A 19145-nucleotide genomic window follows, 5' to 3' on the forward strand; every position below is an offset into this window, starting at 1 on the left:
TCCTGTGCGATTGAGCAAGCCCGGCAAAGCAAGCTGTGACGCAGGAGGAAGCAAGAGAGAGGGAGAAGGAAGACATGCTCGCGGGCCTGATAGGAACCCTCTGGGGGCCTGATCCGGTCCCTGGGCTGCATGTTTGAAACCCCTGCCTTAGGATCTGCCCTTGTGTTAAAATAGCCATTAATTGTGGCTCCAGATAAGATGGCAAATGAAACATCACTGCTTTCAGCACACAGCTTGGTAGCTCTGTGTTTCGGTAGGTACTTTGGAGATTAATAGTGGAAGGATAAGGGGAAAGAATTGGAAAGAAAGACCTTTAAAGGTCATAGCCGGTGCGGGTGAATGGCAGCTGCTGCGTTGAGCATTTTTTTTAAAGTGCTTATCCCAACAGCTTGGTCGGCGGCTCTTTCATCCTTAATCATCTTCGGTCTGCCTTTTTGTCGCTCCAGGTTTCAGTCTTGCAAAGGGTGGGCTCTCCAGGGGACCACCTCTTCCTCTTGAACCACATCCTCCGATGTCCGGCCGGCGTCAGCAAATGGGCAGTTCCTTTCGTTCAGGTGAGAGCCTTCGAGTTTGTGCTCTGTTATCTTGGAGGCCTTGTTCTCACTGATGCGGCAGCCCTGTAGGCGGGCTGTACCACTTCAGGCTCGCAGATGGGGCGTCGTTGCAGGATTGTGTGCCCCTTCCTGCTTAAAAAGCTCCCGACAGCAAACCGTGCCCATAGGGAATTCTGCGAATTACTTAATGGCTCCTAACCCTGTGGTTTAAATCAGGGGTGGCCAAACCTGCTTCACATAAGAGCCACGTAGAAGAAATGGTAGATGTTTGAGAGCCGCAAGACAGGAACAGATATCACACATGTCTTTATTGAAAGGCTTAATGCGTTCTTTACACAGAGAGATAAAATACATATCTACGACACAACCATGATAGAAGGAGACTTTTTAAAAAACAAATATTGGGAATAACAGTCCCCATAAGACCATCATAGGGAAAGGTTAGGGAATTATGTTTGGGCAGCAGTGGAAGAAGGAAACACACATGTACCATATAAATCTCTAACCAGTGTTAAGCATCTCTCTTTGCCTTGACATCAAGGTTAGTAAATACAGCTCCTACAAGAGCTTTGAAACTTAAGGGGGAATCCTGCGCAGCCTTCTTTAATTCTGTCCCTCCTTCTAGTGGTTCCCTTGGTTCTTGCCCTCTTTTCCCCCATTATAGGTCTCCGGGTGCCCTCTGTGGTGGAGGAGAAGAGCTTGCAGGCCTGCCTACTACCCCCACCTTCCCCTTTTCACAAACATCAGAAATAGTCACCTGCCTATGGATCAAGAGCCCCGTGGCGCAGAGTGTTAAAGCTGCAGTACTGCAGTCGGAGCCCTCTGCTCACGACCTGAGTTCAATCCCAGCAGAAGCTGGTTTCAGGTAGCCAGCTCAAGGTTGATTCAGCCTTCTGAGGTCAGTCAAATGAGTACCCAGATTGCTGGGGGGAAAGTGCAGATGACTGGGGAAGGCAATGGCAAACCACCCCGTAAAAAGTCTGCCGTGAAAATGTTGTGAAAGCAACGTCACCCCAGAGTTGAAAACGACCGGTGCTTGCACAGGGGACTACCTTTACCTTTTTACCTATGGGTCAGTACTCGACCTGAGTTTGATCCCTGGTGGAAGCTGGGTTTTCAGGTAGCCGGCTTGAGGTTGACTCAGCCTTCCATCCTTCTGAGGTCGGTCAACTGAGTACCCAGCTTGCTGGGCAGAAAGCGTAGGTGACTGGGGAAGGCAATGGCAAACCACCCCGTAAAAAGTCTGCCGTGAAAACGTTGTGAAAGCAACGTCACCCCAGAGTTGGAAACGACTGGTGCTTGCGCAGGGGACCTTTCCTTTTTCCAGTACTCGGAGGCTGACTGAGGTCCCAACGCTAAGCATGCTTACTTGAGAGTAAGCCTGCATTAAGTTCCTCCTTGATCTCTGGGAGCCGCACAATATGTGTGAAAGAACCGCCTCTGGCTCCCAAGCCGCAGTTTGGCCATCTGTGGTTTAAATGCTTGTTTTTATATCACTACTTGTTTGCTTTCAGATCCGGGTCTTGGGTAACCCCTCCGGAGTCTTTCATTTCATGCAGTCCCTTGCGTTGCTTATGTCTCCCGCCAAGTAAGTACGAAGGAGAGGAACCCGGGGCGAGAAGCGATAGAAATGTTGGGTTGGTTCCAGTGTTAACTCTAAGCCGGGGGTGGCCAAACTTGCTTAACTTAAGAGCCACATTGAATAAACATCAGATGTTTGACAGCCACAAGACATGAATGTCAGATGTTTGAGAGCCATGAGGGAGGGAGGGAGGAAGAAAAATAGATGAGAGGGAGGGAGAGATGGAAAGAAAGCAGCTTTAACATTAAATGCATTATCCCCAAACCTCTGATTGGCTTGGAGAAGTGATTGAAAGAGACAAATGCCTTCTCCAAGCTGGCCAATGGGGCAGCGGGGGTTTCAAGAGCCACACAATATGTGCGAAAGAGCCACAGTTTGGCCATGGAGTCTTGTGAGCAAAACTTCTACTTTGTAAGCTACTGGCATTAAAGTTGCGAGTCAAGGGCATTAAAGTTGTGAGCTGCTGCGTACCTATTTTTCCTGAGCTAAGACAGAAATGTGTGTGCCAGAGGCAAAGAATTGGTGAGCTAGCTCATACTGATTCAGCTTAGAGGGAACACTGGTTGGTTCCTACCAGCTGTTCCACTCTCTGTCTCTTCCAGTTTCCCCCTCCTCACCGTTAGCAACTATTCCATGTTGTTTTGGACCATGCAGCTACCGCAATCCCCACCTAGCCTCTTCAGTAGTCAAAAGTCACTTTCCATTGAGTAGAAAATACCAGGCTGAGTAGTCAGGGGCAGTCCTTATGAATGTAAGAACATAAGAGAAGCCATGTTGGAACAGGCCAATGGCCCATCCAGTCCAACACTCTGTGTCACATAAGAACATAAGAGAAGCCATGTTGGATCAGGCAATGGCCCATCCAGTCCAACACTCTGTGTCACATAAGAACATAAGAGAAGCCATGTTGGAACAGGCCAATAGCCCATCCAGTCCAACACTCTGTGTCACATAAGAACATAAGAGAAGCCATGTTGGAACAGGCCAATAGCCCATCCAGTCCAACACTCTGTGTCACAGAAGAACATAAGAGAAGCCATGTTGGAACAGGCCAATGGCCCATCCAGTCCAACACTCTGTGTCACATAAGAACATAAGAGAAGCCATGTTGGAACAGGCCAATAGCCCATCCAGTCCAACACTCTGTGTCACATAAGAACATAAGAGAAGCCATGTTGGAACAGGCCAATAGCCCATCCAGTCCAACACTCTGTGTCACAGAAGAACATAAGAGAAGCCCTGTTGGATCAGGTCAGTGGCCCATCCAGTCCAACACTCTGTGTCACATAAGAACATAAGAGAAGCCCTGTTGGATCAGGCCAATGGCCCATCCAGTCCAACACTCTGTGTCTCATAAGAACATAAGAGAAGCCATGTTGGATCAGGCCAATGGCCCATCCAGTCCAACACTCTGTGTCACATAAGAACATGAGAGAAGCCATGTTGGATCAGGCCAGTGGCCCATCCAGTCCAACACTCTGTGTCACATAAGAACATAAGAGAAGCCATGTTGGATCAGGCAATGGCCCATCCAGTCCAACACTCTGTGTCACATAAGAACATAAGAGAAGCCATGTTGGAACAGGCCAATAGCCCATCCAGTCCAACACTCTGTGTCACATAAGAACATAAGAGAAGCCATGTTGGAACAGGCCAATAGCCCATCCAGTCCAACACTCTGTGTCACAGAAGAACATAAGAGAAGCCATGTTGGAACAGGCCAATGGCCCATCCAGTCCAACACTCTGTGTCACATAAGAACATAAGAGAAGCCATGTTGGAACAGGCCAATAGCCCATCCAGTCCAACACTCTGTGTCACATAAGAACATAAGAGAAGCCATGTTGGAACAGGCCAATAGCCCATCCAGTCCAACACTCTGTGTCACAGAAGAACATAAGAGAAGCCCTGTTGGATCAGGTCAGTGGCCCATCCAGTCCAACACTCTGTGTCACATAAGAACATAAGAGAAGCCCTGTTGGATCAGGCCAATGGCCCATCCAGTCCAACACTCTGTGTCTCATAAGAACATAAGAGAAGCCATGTTGGATCAGGCCAATGGCCCATCCAGTCCAACACTCTGTGTCACATAAGAACATGAGAGAAGCCATGTTGGATCAGGCCAGTGGCCCATCCAGTCCAACACTCTGTGTCACATAAGAACATAAGAGAAGCCATGTTGGATCAGGCCAACAGCCCATCCAGTCCAACACTCTGTCACACAGTGGCCAATAATTTATATATATATATACACACACACACATATATACATGCTGTGGTTAATAGCCACTGATGGACCTCTGCTCCATATTTTTATCTAACCCCCTCTTGAAGCTGGCTATGCCTGTAGCCGACACCACCCCCTGTGGCAGTGAATTCCACATGTTAATCACCCTTTGGGTGAAGAAAAGTTACTATCACAGTTCAGTTGGCACTTGCTTATCCCAGATGGTGTGGCCTAATACGCTAATGAGCGTGTGACCTAATATGCTAATATTAGGGGATGTGGTCTAATATGCTACTGAGTTCCTGCTGGGCTTTTTCTACAAAAAAGCCCTGGACCTGTCAATTTGCCTTGGGCAGTGGGCTGTTTGTGTGTGCCAGATCAGGCGATGACTTCAAATAGAAAAACAATTATTTGCATAGATTTTGCTGGCCTGAGTTATTCTCCTTCGTCGGAGCACTGTTTTTTAAGTTGATAATTTTTTATGGCCGCGAATGGTGTTATAGATATCCATGTGGCCCTTGGCAGAAAAAAGGTCCCCCACCCCTGCCTTATGGGCTCGCCATAAGTCACAGCCCTGACTTGGTGGCCCAGGCTAGCCTGGCAATTAACATTTCATTGGAGTTTTCCAATACAAAAAAACCAAACAAGATTGCAAAGGAACAAGGATGGAAATAACATTGCAGTGCAGTAAATAATCTTGACTATATCCCAAGTTAGAAGTATGTATAAGCAAGCTGTAAACCGTATTGGACAAGACCGTAACCGCCGCTGTAAACCGTATTGGACAAGACCGTATAAAAAAGAAAATAAACGATGGGAAACATAGCAAGTGGATTAACGTCAAGCTACGTAAGAATGCCATAATCAATCCATTACGGACTTTAAATGCCTTCTCCAAGCTGGCTAATAGCGGTGGCGGCTTCACACAAACAGAGGAGGAAAGAAGATATTTCAAAGGGGGGAAAAAAAGAACAATTAGAGTAAGCTGAGATATTCTGAATTGTATGGTTGGAGAGCATGAGTTGCTACATAATCTACACATTATCTCATCAGGTCTTGGTTAGTGTTTGGATGAGAGCCCAGTGGGGAATTCCGTTGTTGCTAGGCAGAAGCAGGCAATGGCAAACCACCTCCGTTTCTTGCCCTGGAAACCTTACTGGGCCGCCACGGGCTGGCCGTGACTTGACGCATCCCCACATGTGTATGTGCATATATGCACGCACACACACACACACACACACACATTCACATGTGCACATGTTGGTCTGCTCAGCAGGGTGGAACATGCTTCTTCACCCAAAGAGTGATTAACACATGGAATTCACTGCCACAGGAGGTGGCCACAACTATAAGCATAGATGGCTTCAAGGAGGGATTGAAGAAACATCTAGAGCAGAGGTCCATCAGTGGCTATTAGCCACAAGGTATAGAAGGAACTCCCTGTCTGGGGCAAGTTAAGCTCAGTATTCTTGGTGCTTGGTGGGGGGGCACAGTTGAAAGACTTTTAGTGTCCTGGCCCCACTGATGGACCTCCTGATGGCACTTGGGGTTTTTTGGCCACTGTGTGACACAGAATGTTGGACTGGATGGGCCACTGGCCTGATCCAACATGGCTTCTCTTATGTTCTTATGTCTGGGGCAGTGATGCTCTGTATTCTTGGTGCTTGGGGGGTGGCAACAGTGGGAGGGCTTCTAGTGTCCTGGCCCCACTGATGGACCTCCTGATGGCACTTGGGGTTTTTTGGCCACTGTGTGACACAGAATGTTGGACTGGATGGGCCATTGGCCTGATCCAACATGGCTTCTCTTATGTTCTTATGTCTGGTGCAGTGATGCTCTATATTCTTGGCGTTTGGGGAGGGCTTCTGGTGGACCTCCTGATGGCACCTGGTTTTTTGGCCACTGTGTGACACAGAGTGTTGGACTGGATGGGCCACTGGCCTGATCCAACATGGCTTCTCTTATGTTCTTATGTGACACAGAGTGTTGGATTGGATGGGCCACTGGCCTGATCCAACATGGCTTCTCTTATGTTCTTATGTGACACAGAGTGTTGGATTGGATGGGCCATTGGCCTGATCCAACATGGCTTCTCTTATGTGACACAGAGTGTTGGACTGGATGGGCCATTGGCCTGATCCAACATGACTGTTCTTATGTTTTTATCCAATGAACAGTTCTGTAGGATTTGAACTGTTGAAATTTAGAACCAGCCAGTAATCTGAAAACAGAATTGAAGCGCCTTTTATATCCTCTGCAGAGGCCGAGCAGAATTTATGTGCCACATGAAGCCGTGTGAAAGGCAGTCTTCCTCATCATCTGGGCAGGAATCCGGAAATTGGACTTTGGTCGATGAAGGAGGAGAAGAGGTATTTCTAAACACAGCTTTCATCTTCTTCTACTTCTTTGGAGAACTGGGTTTGATTCCCCCCTCCTCCACCACGTGCAGCCAGCTGGGTGACCTTGGGTCAGTCCCAGTTCTCTCAGAGCTGCTGTCTCAGGAGCAGTTTCTGTCAGAGCTCTCTCAGCCCTACCTACCTCTCAGGGCGCCTGTTGTGGAAAGGTGAAGGGAAACGAGATTGTAAACCGTTCTGAGATTCCGAGTGGAGGGTGGGGTATAAATCCAGTCTCCTCCTCCTGCTGATTTCCCCCCCTTAAAAATGGATTTCCTCACGGTGGTTTCTCCCCTTCTAGGATGAAGACCCTGACACGAGCTGGGTCCTTCTTCTTGAAGACGACCTGATCGCCCTCCTTTCTCAGTTCCCCTTCCACGAACTCTACCAGCACATGCTCAGATTTGACAGTAAAGGTGAAGAATTTTCCAAACGAGAGTGTGTCTGTGTGTGGGGTGGGGGGGAGAGGAATGGTGGCTCAGTGGCAGAGCAGAAGGTCCCGGGTTCAATCCCCGGCATCTCCAACATAAAAGGGTCCAGGCAAATAGGAGTGAAAAACCTCAGCTTGAGACCCCGGAGAGCCACTGCCAGTCTGAGTAGACAACACTGACTTTGATGGACCGGGGGTCTGATTCAGTAGAAGGCAGCTTCATAGGTTCATATGTTCAATAGACCAACGATGTGGAAATGTCAATGGAAATAGTTGTATAAATGTTTACAATAATTCTGTTGATCTTTTGAGTGTAAGCTTTTTTGTGCATGCACACGAAAGCTTATACCCAGAATTAAAACTTGTTGGTCTTAAAGAGTTAAGAACATAAGAGAAGCCATGTTGAATCAGGCCAATGGCCCATCCAGTCTAACACTCTGTGTCACGCACTGGCCAGAAAAACCAGGTGCCATCAGGAGGTCCATCCGTGGGTCCAGGACAATAGAAGCCCTCCCACTGTGCCCCCCCAAGCACCCAAAATACAGAGCATCACTGCCCCAGACAGAGAGTTCCAACAGTACGCTGTGGCTAATAGGCACTAATGGACCTCTGCTCCATATGTTTATCCAATCCCCTCTTGAAGCTGTCTATGCTTACAGCCGCCGCCACCTCCTGTGGCAGTGAATTCCACGTGTTAATCACCCTTTGGGTGAAGAAGTACTTCTTTTTATCCGTTCTAACCCGACTGATCAGCGCTTTCGTTGAGCGCCCACAAGTTCATGTATTGTGAGAAAGGGAGAAAAGGACTTCTTTCTCTGCCTTCTCTATCCCGTGCGTCATCTTGAAAACTTCGATCATAATCTTGTAAACGTCGGTGTGGGTTGTAGTCCTGGATTAGACCCCGAAACGATACGCACCGTGAGGACGGCGGTGTCAGGTTTGGATAACGCGTGGTTCCCATTCCCTCTGCGGCATTTCTCTCATGTGGTTTGTCTGTCTGAAGTCACTGAACGAGAGCATAGTCTTGGGTGGGGGGGGGGGTATGTGATAGGTTTCTACCTGGGGCGCTGTAACTCCTGCTGGAAACGGAGGCGTCTCCACTTTGCAGGACGGGGTGTCGAACTCATTTGTTATGAAGGCCGGAACTGACATAAATGAGCCCTGCTGAGCCTGGCCATGTGTGTACCTATTTAAGATTAGATAGCAGAGATATAAACTTTATAAAGGACATGGACAAACACAATTAAAGATTTTTTTTTTTAAAAAAAACTTGAAACATGCTTAAAACTTTAGCACTCGTTGGCCTTAAAGGTGCTTTCTTTGTATTTCTCCCATGGGATCCAGGGAACTGGGCAAAGGAAGCTCTGGCTTTTTGCTTCCTTCCCCAGAAAACCAGGAGGGGGAGGAGCCTCAGCCAATAGAAGGCTTGGGTCAGTAGCTCTGCTGTACGATTGTGAGAGCCTGGCAAAGCAACTTCTTCCTCCCTCCCCCTTCCTCCCCAAGGGAGGAGCCTCAGTCAATGGAGGTTTTGCTCTGTAGTTCTGCTGTGTGATTGAGCAAACCTGGCAAAGCAAGCTGTGATGCAGAAGGCAGCAAGAGAGGGGGAGAAGGAAGCAAATGACAGCCAGCTGCTTGGGAGCCTGATTCGGTCCCCGGGCCTCATCTAACCTTCCTGACAGGTGGATCTCTGCTGTGTTCTGTGCTCAGTGTTTTGGTGTCCTACGTCACTCGGGTGAGGGATGACTCATATTTCATCAGTAAGGTTTAATTAGGTAGATGTGGCCTGATTTACATGTGTCTCCAAATTATTCGGCCCCAGGCCAGATGTTTGACACCCTTGGTGTAAGGAGGACGAGAGGGAGTGCATCTGACTAGTAGTGGATGGCTCAGGACCAGTTACTGGGACAGCGGTTGAGATGTAACATTCCTTACTTTCCCACAGTTCCAGGTTAACAACCAGCTCGTTTGTGTCACTGTCTGTAACGTGCCCGTCGGTGTCTCCAATTATCCAGGTGTTTATGCTCCAGAAAGAACCACAGCCCACGAAATGATGAAGATCTTGGCATTTGCTAATTCGTTAGTGGAGCTCCTAGCGGTGGGGCTGGAAACCTTCAACCGGGCGCGCTACAGGCAGTTTGTGAAACGCATCGGCCGCCTCATCAGGTGAGGGGAGGGGCTGGATCCTCCCACGCGCAGGAAGGACTTTGTGACGCTTTCCCCACTTGGCTTGCTGTGTCCGTTCAAAGGCAGGAGTAACTTTCCGGCTGCTAGATCCAGATGGGTGGGTGTGTTAGTCTGTCCGTAGCAGCAGAAAAGAGCACGAGTCCCGGAGCAGGTTAAAGACTAATGAAATACGTGGCAAGGGAGGAGCTTTTGGGGATCACGGCTCACTTTGTCAGCAGAAAACAGCAAAAGTCTAGTATTTATCTATTTATTTTATTGGATTTAAGAACATAAGAACACAAGAGAAGCCATGTTGGATCAGGCCAATGGCCCATCCAGTCCAACACTCTGTGTCACATAAGAACATAAGAGAAGCCATGTTGGATCAGGCCAGTGGCCCCTCCAGTCCAACACTCTGTGTCACATAAGAACATAAGAGAAGCCATGTTGGATCAGGCCAGTGGCCCATCCAGTCCAACACTCTGTGTCATATAAGAACATAAGAGAAGCCATGTTGGATCAGGCCAGTGGCCCATCCAGTCCAAACCCTATGTGTCACATAAAAACATAAGAGAAGCCATGTTGGATCAGCCCAATGGCCCCTCCAGTCCAACACTCTGTGTCACATAAGAACATAAGAGAAGCCATGTTGGATCAGGCCAGTGGCCCCTCCAGTCCAACACTATGTGTCACATAAGAACATAAGAGAAGCCATGTTGGATCAGGCCAGTGGCCCATCCAGTCCAACACTCTGTGTCATATAAGAACATAAGAGAAGCCATGTTGGATCAGGCCAGTGGCCCCTCCAGTCCAACACTCTGTGTCACATAAGAACATAAGAGAAGCCATGTTGGATCAGGCCAGTGGCCCATCCAGTCCAACACTCTGTGTCATATAAGAACATAAGAGAAGCCATGTTGGATCAGGCCAGTGGCCCATCCAGTCCAACACTCAGTGTCACATAAGAACATAAGAGAAGCCCTGTTGGATCAGGCCAGTGGCCCATCCAGTCCAACACTCTGTGTCACATAAGAACATAAGAGAAGCCCTGCTGGATCAGGCCAGTGGCCCCTCCAGTCCAACACTCTGTGTCACATAAGAACATAAGAGAAGCCATGTTGGATCAGGCCAGTGGCCCATCCAGTCCAACACTCTGTGTCATATAAGAACATAAGAGAAGCCATGTTGGATCAGGCCGGTGGCCCATCCAGTCCAACACTCTTTGTCACATAAGAACCTAAGAGAAGCCATGTTGGATCAGGCCAATGGCCCATCCAGTCCAACACTCTGTGTCAGACAGTGCCCAAAATATACACACACACATACACGCACTGTGGCTAATAGTCACTGATGGATCTCTGCTCCATATTTTTATCCAATCCCCTCTTGAAGTTGGCTATGCTTGTAGCCGCCACCACCCCCTGTGGCAGTGAATTTCATGTGTTAATCACCCTTTGGTGAAGAAGGACTTCCTTTTATCTGTTCTAACCCGACTGCTCAGCAATTTCATTGAATGGCCACGAGTTCTTGTATTGTGAGAAAGGGAGAAAGGGACTTCTTTCTCTCCTTTCTCCATCCCATGCATAATCTTGTAAACCTCTATCATGTCACCCCGCAGTCGACATTTCTCCAAGCTAAAGAGCCCCAAGCGTTTCAACCTTTCTTCATAGGGAAAGTGTTCCAAACCTTTAATCATTCTAGTTGCCCTTTTCTGGACTTTTTCCAATGCTATTATATTTCTATCCCGCCCTACCCGCCGAAGCAGGCTCAGGGCGGCTGAAAGACTAAGAAAACTTTCAGTAGCACCAGAAAGACTAACAAAATTTGTGGCAGGGCAGGAGCTTTCGTGAGTCGCTGCTCACTTCTTCAGATACCTTCTGGCCAAAGGGACCTTGGTTTCCAGGCCTGGCCACTCGGCTGCCTTGGGGAAGCTGCTGAGCAGAGCTCATCTCCAGTCATAGAAGAAGACCACAGATTTATACCCTGTCCTTCTCTCTGAAGCAGTCTCAGAGCAGCTCACAATCTCCTTTCTCTTCCTCCCCCACAACAGACACCTTGTGAGGTAGGTGGGGCCGAGAGGGCTCTCACAGCAGCTGCCCTTTCAAGGACAACCTCTGCCAGGGCTATGGCTGACTCAAGGCCATCCCAGCAGCTGCAGGTGGAGGAGTGGGGAATCAAACCGGGTTCTCCCAGATAAGAGTCCGCACACTTAACCACTACACCAAACTGGCTCTCAGTAGACAAAACTGAGCTTGATGGACCAAGGGCCTCATTCAGTTTAAGGCAGCTTCGTGATAGTTCAGATGAGTCTGTGTAGAGTGGAAGAAACAGGGACAAGGGGACAGGACAAGACAGATGAATAATTTGCAGCAATTAGGGTTGGGGCACTGTGGCTCAGGGATAGAGCCTCTGCTTGGCATGCAGAAGGTCCCAGGTTCAGTGCCCAGCATCTCCAGTTAAAAGGGCCAGGCAGGAGGTGATGGGAAAGACTTCAGTAGCTCATCACTAGAGCGTCTGCTTGGCATGCAGAAGGTCCCAGGTTCAATCCCTGGCATCTCCAGTTAAAAGGACCAGGCAGGAGGTGATGGGAAAGACCTCAGCCTGAGATCCTGAAGGATACAGGGGAGGGGCCGTGGCAGAGCATCTGCTTGGTATGCAGAAGGTTCCAGGTTCAGTCTCCCAAACTGGGAGATAAGAAAATTCATTGCCTGAGACTCTGGAAAGCTGGTGCCAGTCTAAGGAGACAAGTATGATCTTGATAGACCAAGAGTCTATTTCTGTAAGACAGCAGAACAAAGTTCTAGTCCAATGACAACTTTAAGACCAACAAAGTTTTGGGGAGGGACGGTGGCTCAGTGGTAGAGCATCTGCTTGTTAAGCAGAAGGTCCCAGGTTCAATCCCCGGCATCTCCAACTAAAAGGTCCAGGCAAGTAGGCGTGAAAAACCTCAGCTTGAGACCCTGGAGAGCCGCTGCCAGTCTGAGTAGACAGTACTGACTTTGATGAACCCAGGGTCTGATTCAGTAGAAGGCAGCTTCATATGTTCATGTGTTCAACAGATATTATGAACCTCTGATTTTCTTCTCTTTGGGGAGGGACGGTGGCTCAGTGGTAGATCATCTGCTTGGTAAGCAGAAGGTCCCAGGTTCAGTCCCCGGCATCTCCAACTAAAAAGAGTCCACGCAAAAAACCTCAGCTTGAGACCTTGGAGAGCCGCTGCCAGTTTGAGTAGACAAGACTGACTTTGATGGACCAAGGGTCTGATTCAGTATAAGGGAGCTTCACATGTTTGTAATTCATTGCTTCATTTTCCACTCCTCCCCCCCTTCCACGTCCCCTCCCTGATCCTGCAGGATGACACTTTGCCACGTGAGTGATCACTGGGCCCAGTACGTCAGCCGCGCGAAGAACTATGGCTCCGCCGCGCCCCCTTACTCGGTCGAGAAGCTGCAGGTGGAATTCGACGAACTCTTCCTGAGGGCTGTCCTCCATGTGCTGAAGGCAAAAAGGTAGGAAAGAATAGGTGGGTGTGAATATTGATTATGGAAACCCCGCGTCTTCCCTTGATGTACTTCTTCACTCGAAGAGCAACACCGGAAATCCACTGCCCCAGGAAGAGGCGGTGGCTGCAGGCGTAGACAGCTTCAAGAGGGGATGGGATAAACATATACAGCAGAGGTCCATCAGTGGCCATAAGCCAGAAGGTGGAGACGCAACACTCTGTCTGGGGCAGTGATGAAGAAGAAAAAGATATTGGATTTATATCCCGCCCTCCACTCCGAAGAGTCTCAGAGTGGCTCACAATCTCCTTTACCTTCCTCCCCCACAACAGACACCCTGTGAAGTAGATGAAGATATTGGGTTTATATCCCGCCCTCCACTCCGAAGAGTCTCAGAGCGGCTCACAATCTCCTTTACCTTCCTCCCCCACAACAGACATCCTGTGAGGTAGATGAAGATATTGGATTTATATTCCGCCCTCCACTCTGAAGAGTCTCAGAGCGGCTCACAATCTCCTTTCCCTTCCTCCCCCACAACAGACACCCTGTGAGGTAGATGAAGATATTGGATTTATATCCCGCCCTCCACTCCGAAGAGTCTCAGAGCGGCTCACAATCTCCTTTCCCTTCCTGCCCCACAACAGACACCCTGTGAGGTAGATGAAGATATTGGATTTATATCCCGCCCTCCACTCCGAAGAGTCTCAGAGCGGCTCACAATCTCCTTTACCTTCCTCCCCCACAACAGAAATCCTGTGAGGTAGATGAAGATATTGGATTTATATTCCGCCCTCCACTCTGAAGAGTGTCAGAGTGGCTCACAATCTCCTTTCCCTTCCTCCCCCACAACAGACACCCTGTGAGGTAGATGAAGATATTGGATTTATATCCCGCCCTCCACTCCGAAGAGTCTCAGAGCAGCTCACAATCTCCTTTCCCTTCCTCCCCCACAACAGACACCCTGTGAGGTAGATGAAGATATTAGATTTATATCCTGCCCTCCACTCCGAAGAGTCTCAGAGCGGCTCACAATCTCCTTTACCTTCCTCCCCCACAACAGACACCCTGTGAGGTAGATGAAGATATTGGATTTATATCCCGCCCTCCACTCCAAAGAGTCTCAGAGTGGCTCACAATCTCCTTTACCTTCCTCCCCCACAGTAGACACCCTGTGAGGTAGATGAAGATATTGGATTTATATCCCGCCCTCCACTCCGAAGAGTCTCAGAGCGGCTCAGAATCTCCTTTCCCTTCCTCCCCCACAACAGACACCCTGTGAGGTAGATGAAGATATTGGATTTATATCCCGCCCTCCACTCCGAAGAGTCTCAGAGCGGCTCACAATCTCCTTTACCTTCCTCCCCCACAACAGACACCCTGTGAGGTAGATGAAGATATTGGCTTTATATCCCGCCCTCCACTCTGAAGAGCCTCAGAGCGGCTCACAATCTCCTCTCCCTTCCTCCCCCACAACAGACACCCTGTGAGGTAAATGAAGATATTGGATTTACATCCCGCCCTCCACTCCGAAGAGTCTCAGAGCAGCTCACAATCTCCTTTACCTTCCTCCCCCACAACAGACACCCTGTGAGGTAGATGAAGATATTAGGTTTATATCCCACCCTCCACTCCGAAGAGTCTCAGAGCGGCTCACAATCTCCTTTACCTTCCTCCCCCACAACAGACACCCTGTGAGGTAGATGAAGATATTGGGTTTATATCCTGCCCTCCACTCTGAAGAGTCTCAGAGCGGCTCACAATCTCCTTTCCCTTCCTCCTCCACAACAGACACCCTGTGAGGTAGATGAAGATATTGGATTTACATCCCGCCCTCCACTCCGAAGAGTCTCAGAGCGGCTCAGAATCTCCTTTCCCTTCCTCCCCCACAACAGACACCCTGTGAGGTAGATGAAGATATTGGATTTACATCCCGCCCTCCACTCCGAAGAGTCTCAGAGCAGCTCACAATCTCCTTTACCTTCCTCCCCCACAACAGACACCCTGTGAGGTGGGTGGGGCCGGAGAGGGCTCTCACAGCAGCTGCCCTTTCAAGGACAACCTCTGCCAGAGCTATGGCTGACCCAAGGCCATGCTAGCAGGTGCAAGTGGAGGAGTGGGGAATCAAACCCGGTTCTCCCAGATAAGAGTCCGCACACTTAACCACTACACCAAACTGGCTCTCTCTTAGTCTTCTTCATCCTTGGTGACAACAAGTGGAAGGGCTTCTGGAGTTCTGGCCTCACCGGTGGACTTCCAAATGGCACCTGGTTTTGGGCGACTGCGTGCCACAGACACCAATTTCCCACTAGCCTTACCTCGCTCTCACTCTCCTCTCCTCAGCGGGGCTTCTGTTGGATTTCGCACAAGCTGCCCCGAGGCTGCGACTCGCTCGGCCTCTTTAGTGTAGCAAAAAAGATCCTCTAAAACCCAGTTTCTGTTTGCTGGCGAAAAAGGCGAAGCTCGTTGCAGCCCCAGGGCAGAAATCCGACAGAAGCCCTGCAGAGAAGAGGGGTGTGAGAGAGGCGTAAGGCTAGTTGGAAATCGGTCAGAGGGTTGGACTGGATGGGCCATTGGCCTGATCCAACATGGCTTCTCTTGTGTTCTTCTGTGACACAGAGTGTTGGACTGGAGGGGCCACTGGCCTGATCCAACATGGCTTCTCTTGTGTTCTTATGTGACACAGAGTGTTGGACTGGATGGGCCATTGGCCTGATCCAACATGGCTTCTCTTATGTTCTTATGTGACACAGAGTGTTGGACTGGATGGGCCAATGGCCTGATCCAACAGGGCTTCTCTTTTGTTCTTATGTGACACAGAGTGTTGGACTGGAGGGGCCATTGGCCTGATCCAACAGGGCTTCTCTTATGTCCTTATGTGACACAGAGTGTTGGACTGGATGGGCCACTGGCCTGATCCAACATGGCTTCTCTTATGTCCTTATGTGACACAGAGGGTTGGACTGGATGGGCCACTGGCCTGATCCAACATGGCTTCTCTTATGTCCTTATGTGACACAGAGTGTTGGACTGGAGGGGCCATTGGCCTGATCCAACATGGCTTCTCTTATGTCCTTATGTGACACAGAGGGTTGGACTGGATGGGCCACTGGCCTGATCCAACATGGCTTCTCTTGTGTCCTTATGTGACACAGAGTGTTGGACTGGAGGGGCCATTGGCCTGATCCAACATGGCTTCTCTTATGTCCTTATGTGACACAGAGTGTTGGACTGGATGGGCCACTGGCCTGATCCAACATGGCTTCTCTTGTGTCCTTATGTGACACAGAGTGTTGGACTGGAGGGGCCATTGGCCTGATCCAACATGGCTTCTCTTATGTCCTTATGTGACACAGAGTGTTGGACTGGAGGGGCCATTGGCCTGATCCAACATGGCTTCTCTTATGTCCTTATGTGACACAGAGTGTTGGACTGGATGGGCCACTGGCCTGATCCAACATGGCTTCTCTTATGTCCTTATGTGACACAGAGTGTTGGACTGGATGGGCCACCGGCCTGATCCAACATGGCTTCTCTTATGTCCTTATGTGACACAGAGGGTTGGACTGGATGGGCCACTGGCCTGATCCAACATGGCTTCTCTTATGTCCTTATGTGACACAGAGTGTTGGACTGGAGGGGACATTGGCCTGATCCAACATGGCTTCTCTTATGTCCTTATGTGACACAGAGGGTTGGACTGGATGGGCCACTGGCCTGATCCAACATGGCTTCTCTTGTGTCCTTATGTGACACAGAGTGTTGGACTGGAGGGGCCATTGGCCTGATCCAACATGGCTTCTCTTATGTCCTTATGTGACACAGAGTGTTGGACTGGATGGGCCACTGGCCTGATCCAACAGGGCTTCTCTTATGTTCTTATGTGACTCAGTGTTGGACTGGATGGGCCACTGGCCTGATCCAACATGGCTTCTCTTATGTTCTTATGTGACACAGAGTGTTGGACTGGAGGGGCCACTGGCCTGATCCAACATGGCTTCTCTTATGTTCTTATGTGACACAGAGTGCAGGACTGGAGGGGCCACTGGCCTGATCCAACAGGGCTTCTCATATGTTCTTATGTGACACACAGTGCAGGACTGGAGGGGCCATTGGCCTGATCCAACAGGGCTTCTCTTATGTTCTTATGTGACACAGAGTGCAGGACTGGAGGGGCCACTGGCCTGATCCAACATGGCTTCTCTTATGTTCTTATGTGACACAGAGTGCAGGACTGGAGGGGCCACTGGCCTGATCCAACAGGGCTTCTCATATGTTCTTATGTGACACAGAGTGCAGGACTGGAGGGGCCACTGGCCTGATCCAACATGGCTTCTCTTATGTTCTTATGTGACACAGAGTGCAGGACTGGAGGGGCCACTGGCCTGATCCAACAGGGCTTCTCTTATGTTCTTATGTGACACAGAGTGCAGGACTGGAGGGGCCACTGGCCTGATCTGTGGCGGAACCGGCCCGATTCTGCCTTCAGACCCAGTCCCGTCAGCTCCCTATGGAGTCGCCAACTCCTGGAGGGAGCTATTTCTCCTCCTGCCCCTTGGGCTCGCTGCCACCACCTGCTCAGTCCCGGGGTTCAGATTGAGAGGAACAGGACTCCCAATCCCCCTCTCCAGCTGTGAGGCCAGGCCTCCAGGTCCTCTGCCACCCTGCACTTGGGTTTCACAGAGACCTCAGCGCTTCTTTGGGGCACCCCTGGAGGATTGGCACCTTATCCAGCTGCATGCCTTCCCCCTTCCCCGGGGCCCCCTTCTCAACACAGCGTGGTCTAAAGCGGTCTGGGGATCTAGGTGGTACAGAGATTGACTGCCAGTATTTAAAACAGAAAAAAACATTTATTTAAAAGAGAAAAATATAGGGGAAGAAAAGCAAAACAAAAACAGTTGCCTTTAAAAAGTTAACACAGCCCAGCACAGCACAGCAAACAGCATAACAAAGAAAAGTTGATTATAAACGCATCCGGTTGGCCCTGATCTAAACATGCCCTGCCCTTTTTGAATTACTTACTTAGTCTGCCTGCCTGGGGGGCCTCCCCGGCAGGAGCCTCCATTGCTCACCACATGCTCGCTCGAGCGCTGGCTTCCAACTGAGAAACTCTTCCTGCCTAGCACATGGCAAGAACAACAGCACTTCCTGCTTCTCTAGGAGACTTTCCCCCTAGCGTTGTTGGTTTGGCTCTGGAAGGGAGGGGGGGAGTCAGGGGAAGGCTACAAAGCCTGCTGAATGGATTTACTGATCCCTGCCTTTTTGGATGAAGCACCAACACTCTCAGATGGCGTTTCTCCACACGTCCCCCTCCTTAAATTCTGAGCCGGAGGGGTTGCCTCCTACAGAGGTGACCCCGTAGCAGAATCCAAACAAACAAGGAGAAACCCATTAACCAAAATATTACACAAACATTACACAAACATTCAGGTATTTCTCCAATAATACACAAAGTCCAGCACCCTAGGTGCTCATGTCCTTTCTGGACAAAATGTTGCATGCTGCATTCAGAAGGAATGTCCAGTCTTTAAGATGTACTCCTCCGTCTCCCAGGACCACCTCTGGAGTTTGGTGCTCTCCCTTCGTTGCTGCTGTTGCTGGGGTGAGTGGTCCATCAAAGGAGGAAATTCCTGGCCCCACATATGGGGTTGGAAACTGCCCAGTTCCCACACAGTTGCTTCTTCTTTATCCCTCATTGGTGGAATGTTCCCTCTGTCCACTCTGTCCTCCCAGAAAACTACCTCTGGTGCTGCAAACAATTGCTGTCCCAGCTTCTTTTTGTCTCCTTCCTTCCTACCTATGGGCAACACCATGGACCTCGCAGAGACTGGCTGTGGTACATTCACCTGCACCACTTTAACTGCCTTTCCCATTTTCTCCATAGCCCCCACATAAGTAGCATCGCCCAGGTCATCCACAATCATATGGGGTCCCTCCCATTCCACTTTCCATTCACCAGTATGAAGTGGCAGGGAGACCATCACCCTATCCCCTGTCTCAACTTCTGAGAACTCCACTTTCTGGTCCCTTGCCAACTCACACAGTGGATCCAGCCTAGGGTCACTTTGAACCTCAGAAAGGAACATTTCTGGCTCCCCCAGACTTCCTGTCACCTGTTCCTTCAAGCCACCCCTAGTCCCACTGTTTCCAGAACACTCAGCCAAAGTTTGATCTGGGTTCTCCGCCCCCTCAGTTGGTTTTTCAGTGTCAGCCAACTGAGCTCCTTCCTGCCTGGAACGCTCCACAGCATCCTGCTGCCCTTGTGGAAATTGGCACCCCTCTTCCCATTGGGCACACCC

General features: G+C 49.8%; 1 protein-coding gene and 1 non-coding gene across 2 annotated transcripts in view; both read left to right on the forward strand.

Annotated features, from left to right (window-relative positions):
• The window catches only part of EPG5 (ectopic P-granules 5 autophagy tethering factor), a 145245-nt gene that overhangs the window by 22473 nt on the left and 103627 nt on the right, over positions 1 to 19145 (forward strand). The window contains 6 exon segments of the mRNA XM_060236213.1: positions 447 to 554; positions 2069 to 2142; positions 6624 to 6732; positions 7058 to 7172; positions 9199 to 9349; positions 12703 to 12858. Coding sequence (XP_060092196.1) covers positions 447 to 554; positions 2069 to 2142; positions 6624 to 6732; positions 7058 to 7172; positions 9199 to 9349; positions 12703 to 12858 — 713 coding nt within the window.
• Positions 12196 to 12262, forward strand: TRNAN-GUU (transfer RNA asparagine (anticodon GUU)). The gene has a single exon. It is a non-coding gene; the product is annotated as a tRNA-Asn (tRNA).

The sequence above is a fragment of the Heteronotia binoei genome, chromosome 4 (assembly GCF_032191835.1).
Source record: "Heteronotia binoei isolate CCM8104 ecotype False Entrance Well chromosome 4, APGP_CSIRO_Hbin_v1, whole genome shotgun sequence".
NCBI classification, from domain to species: Eukaryota; Metazoa; Chordata; class Lepidosauria; order Squamata; family Gekkonidae; genus Heteronotia; species Heteronotia binoei.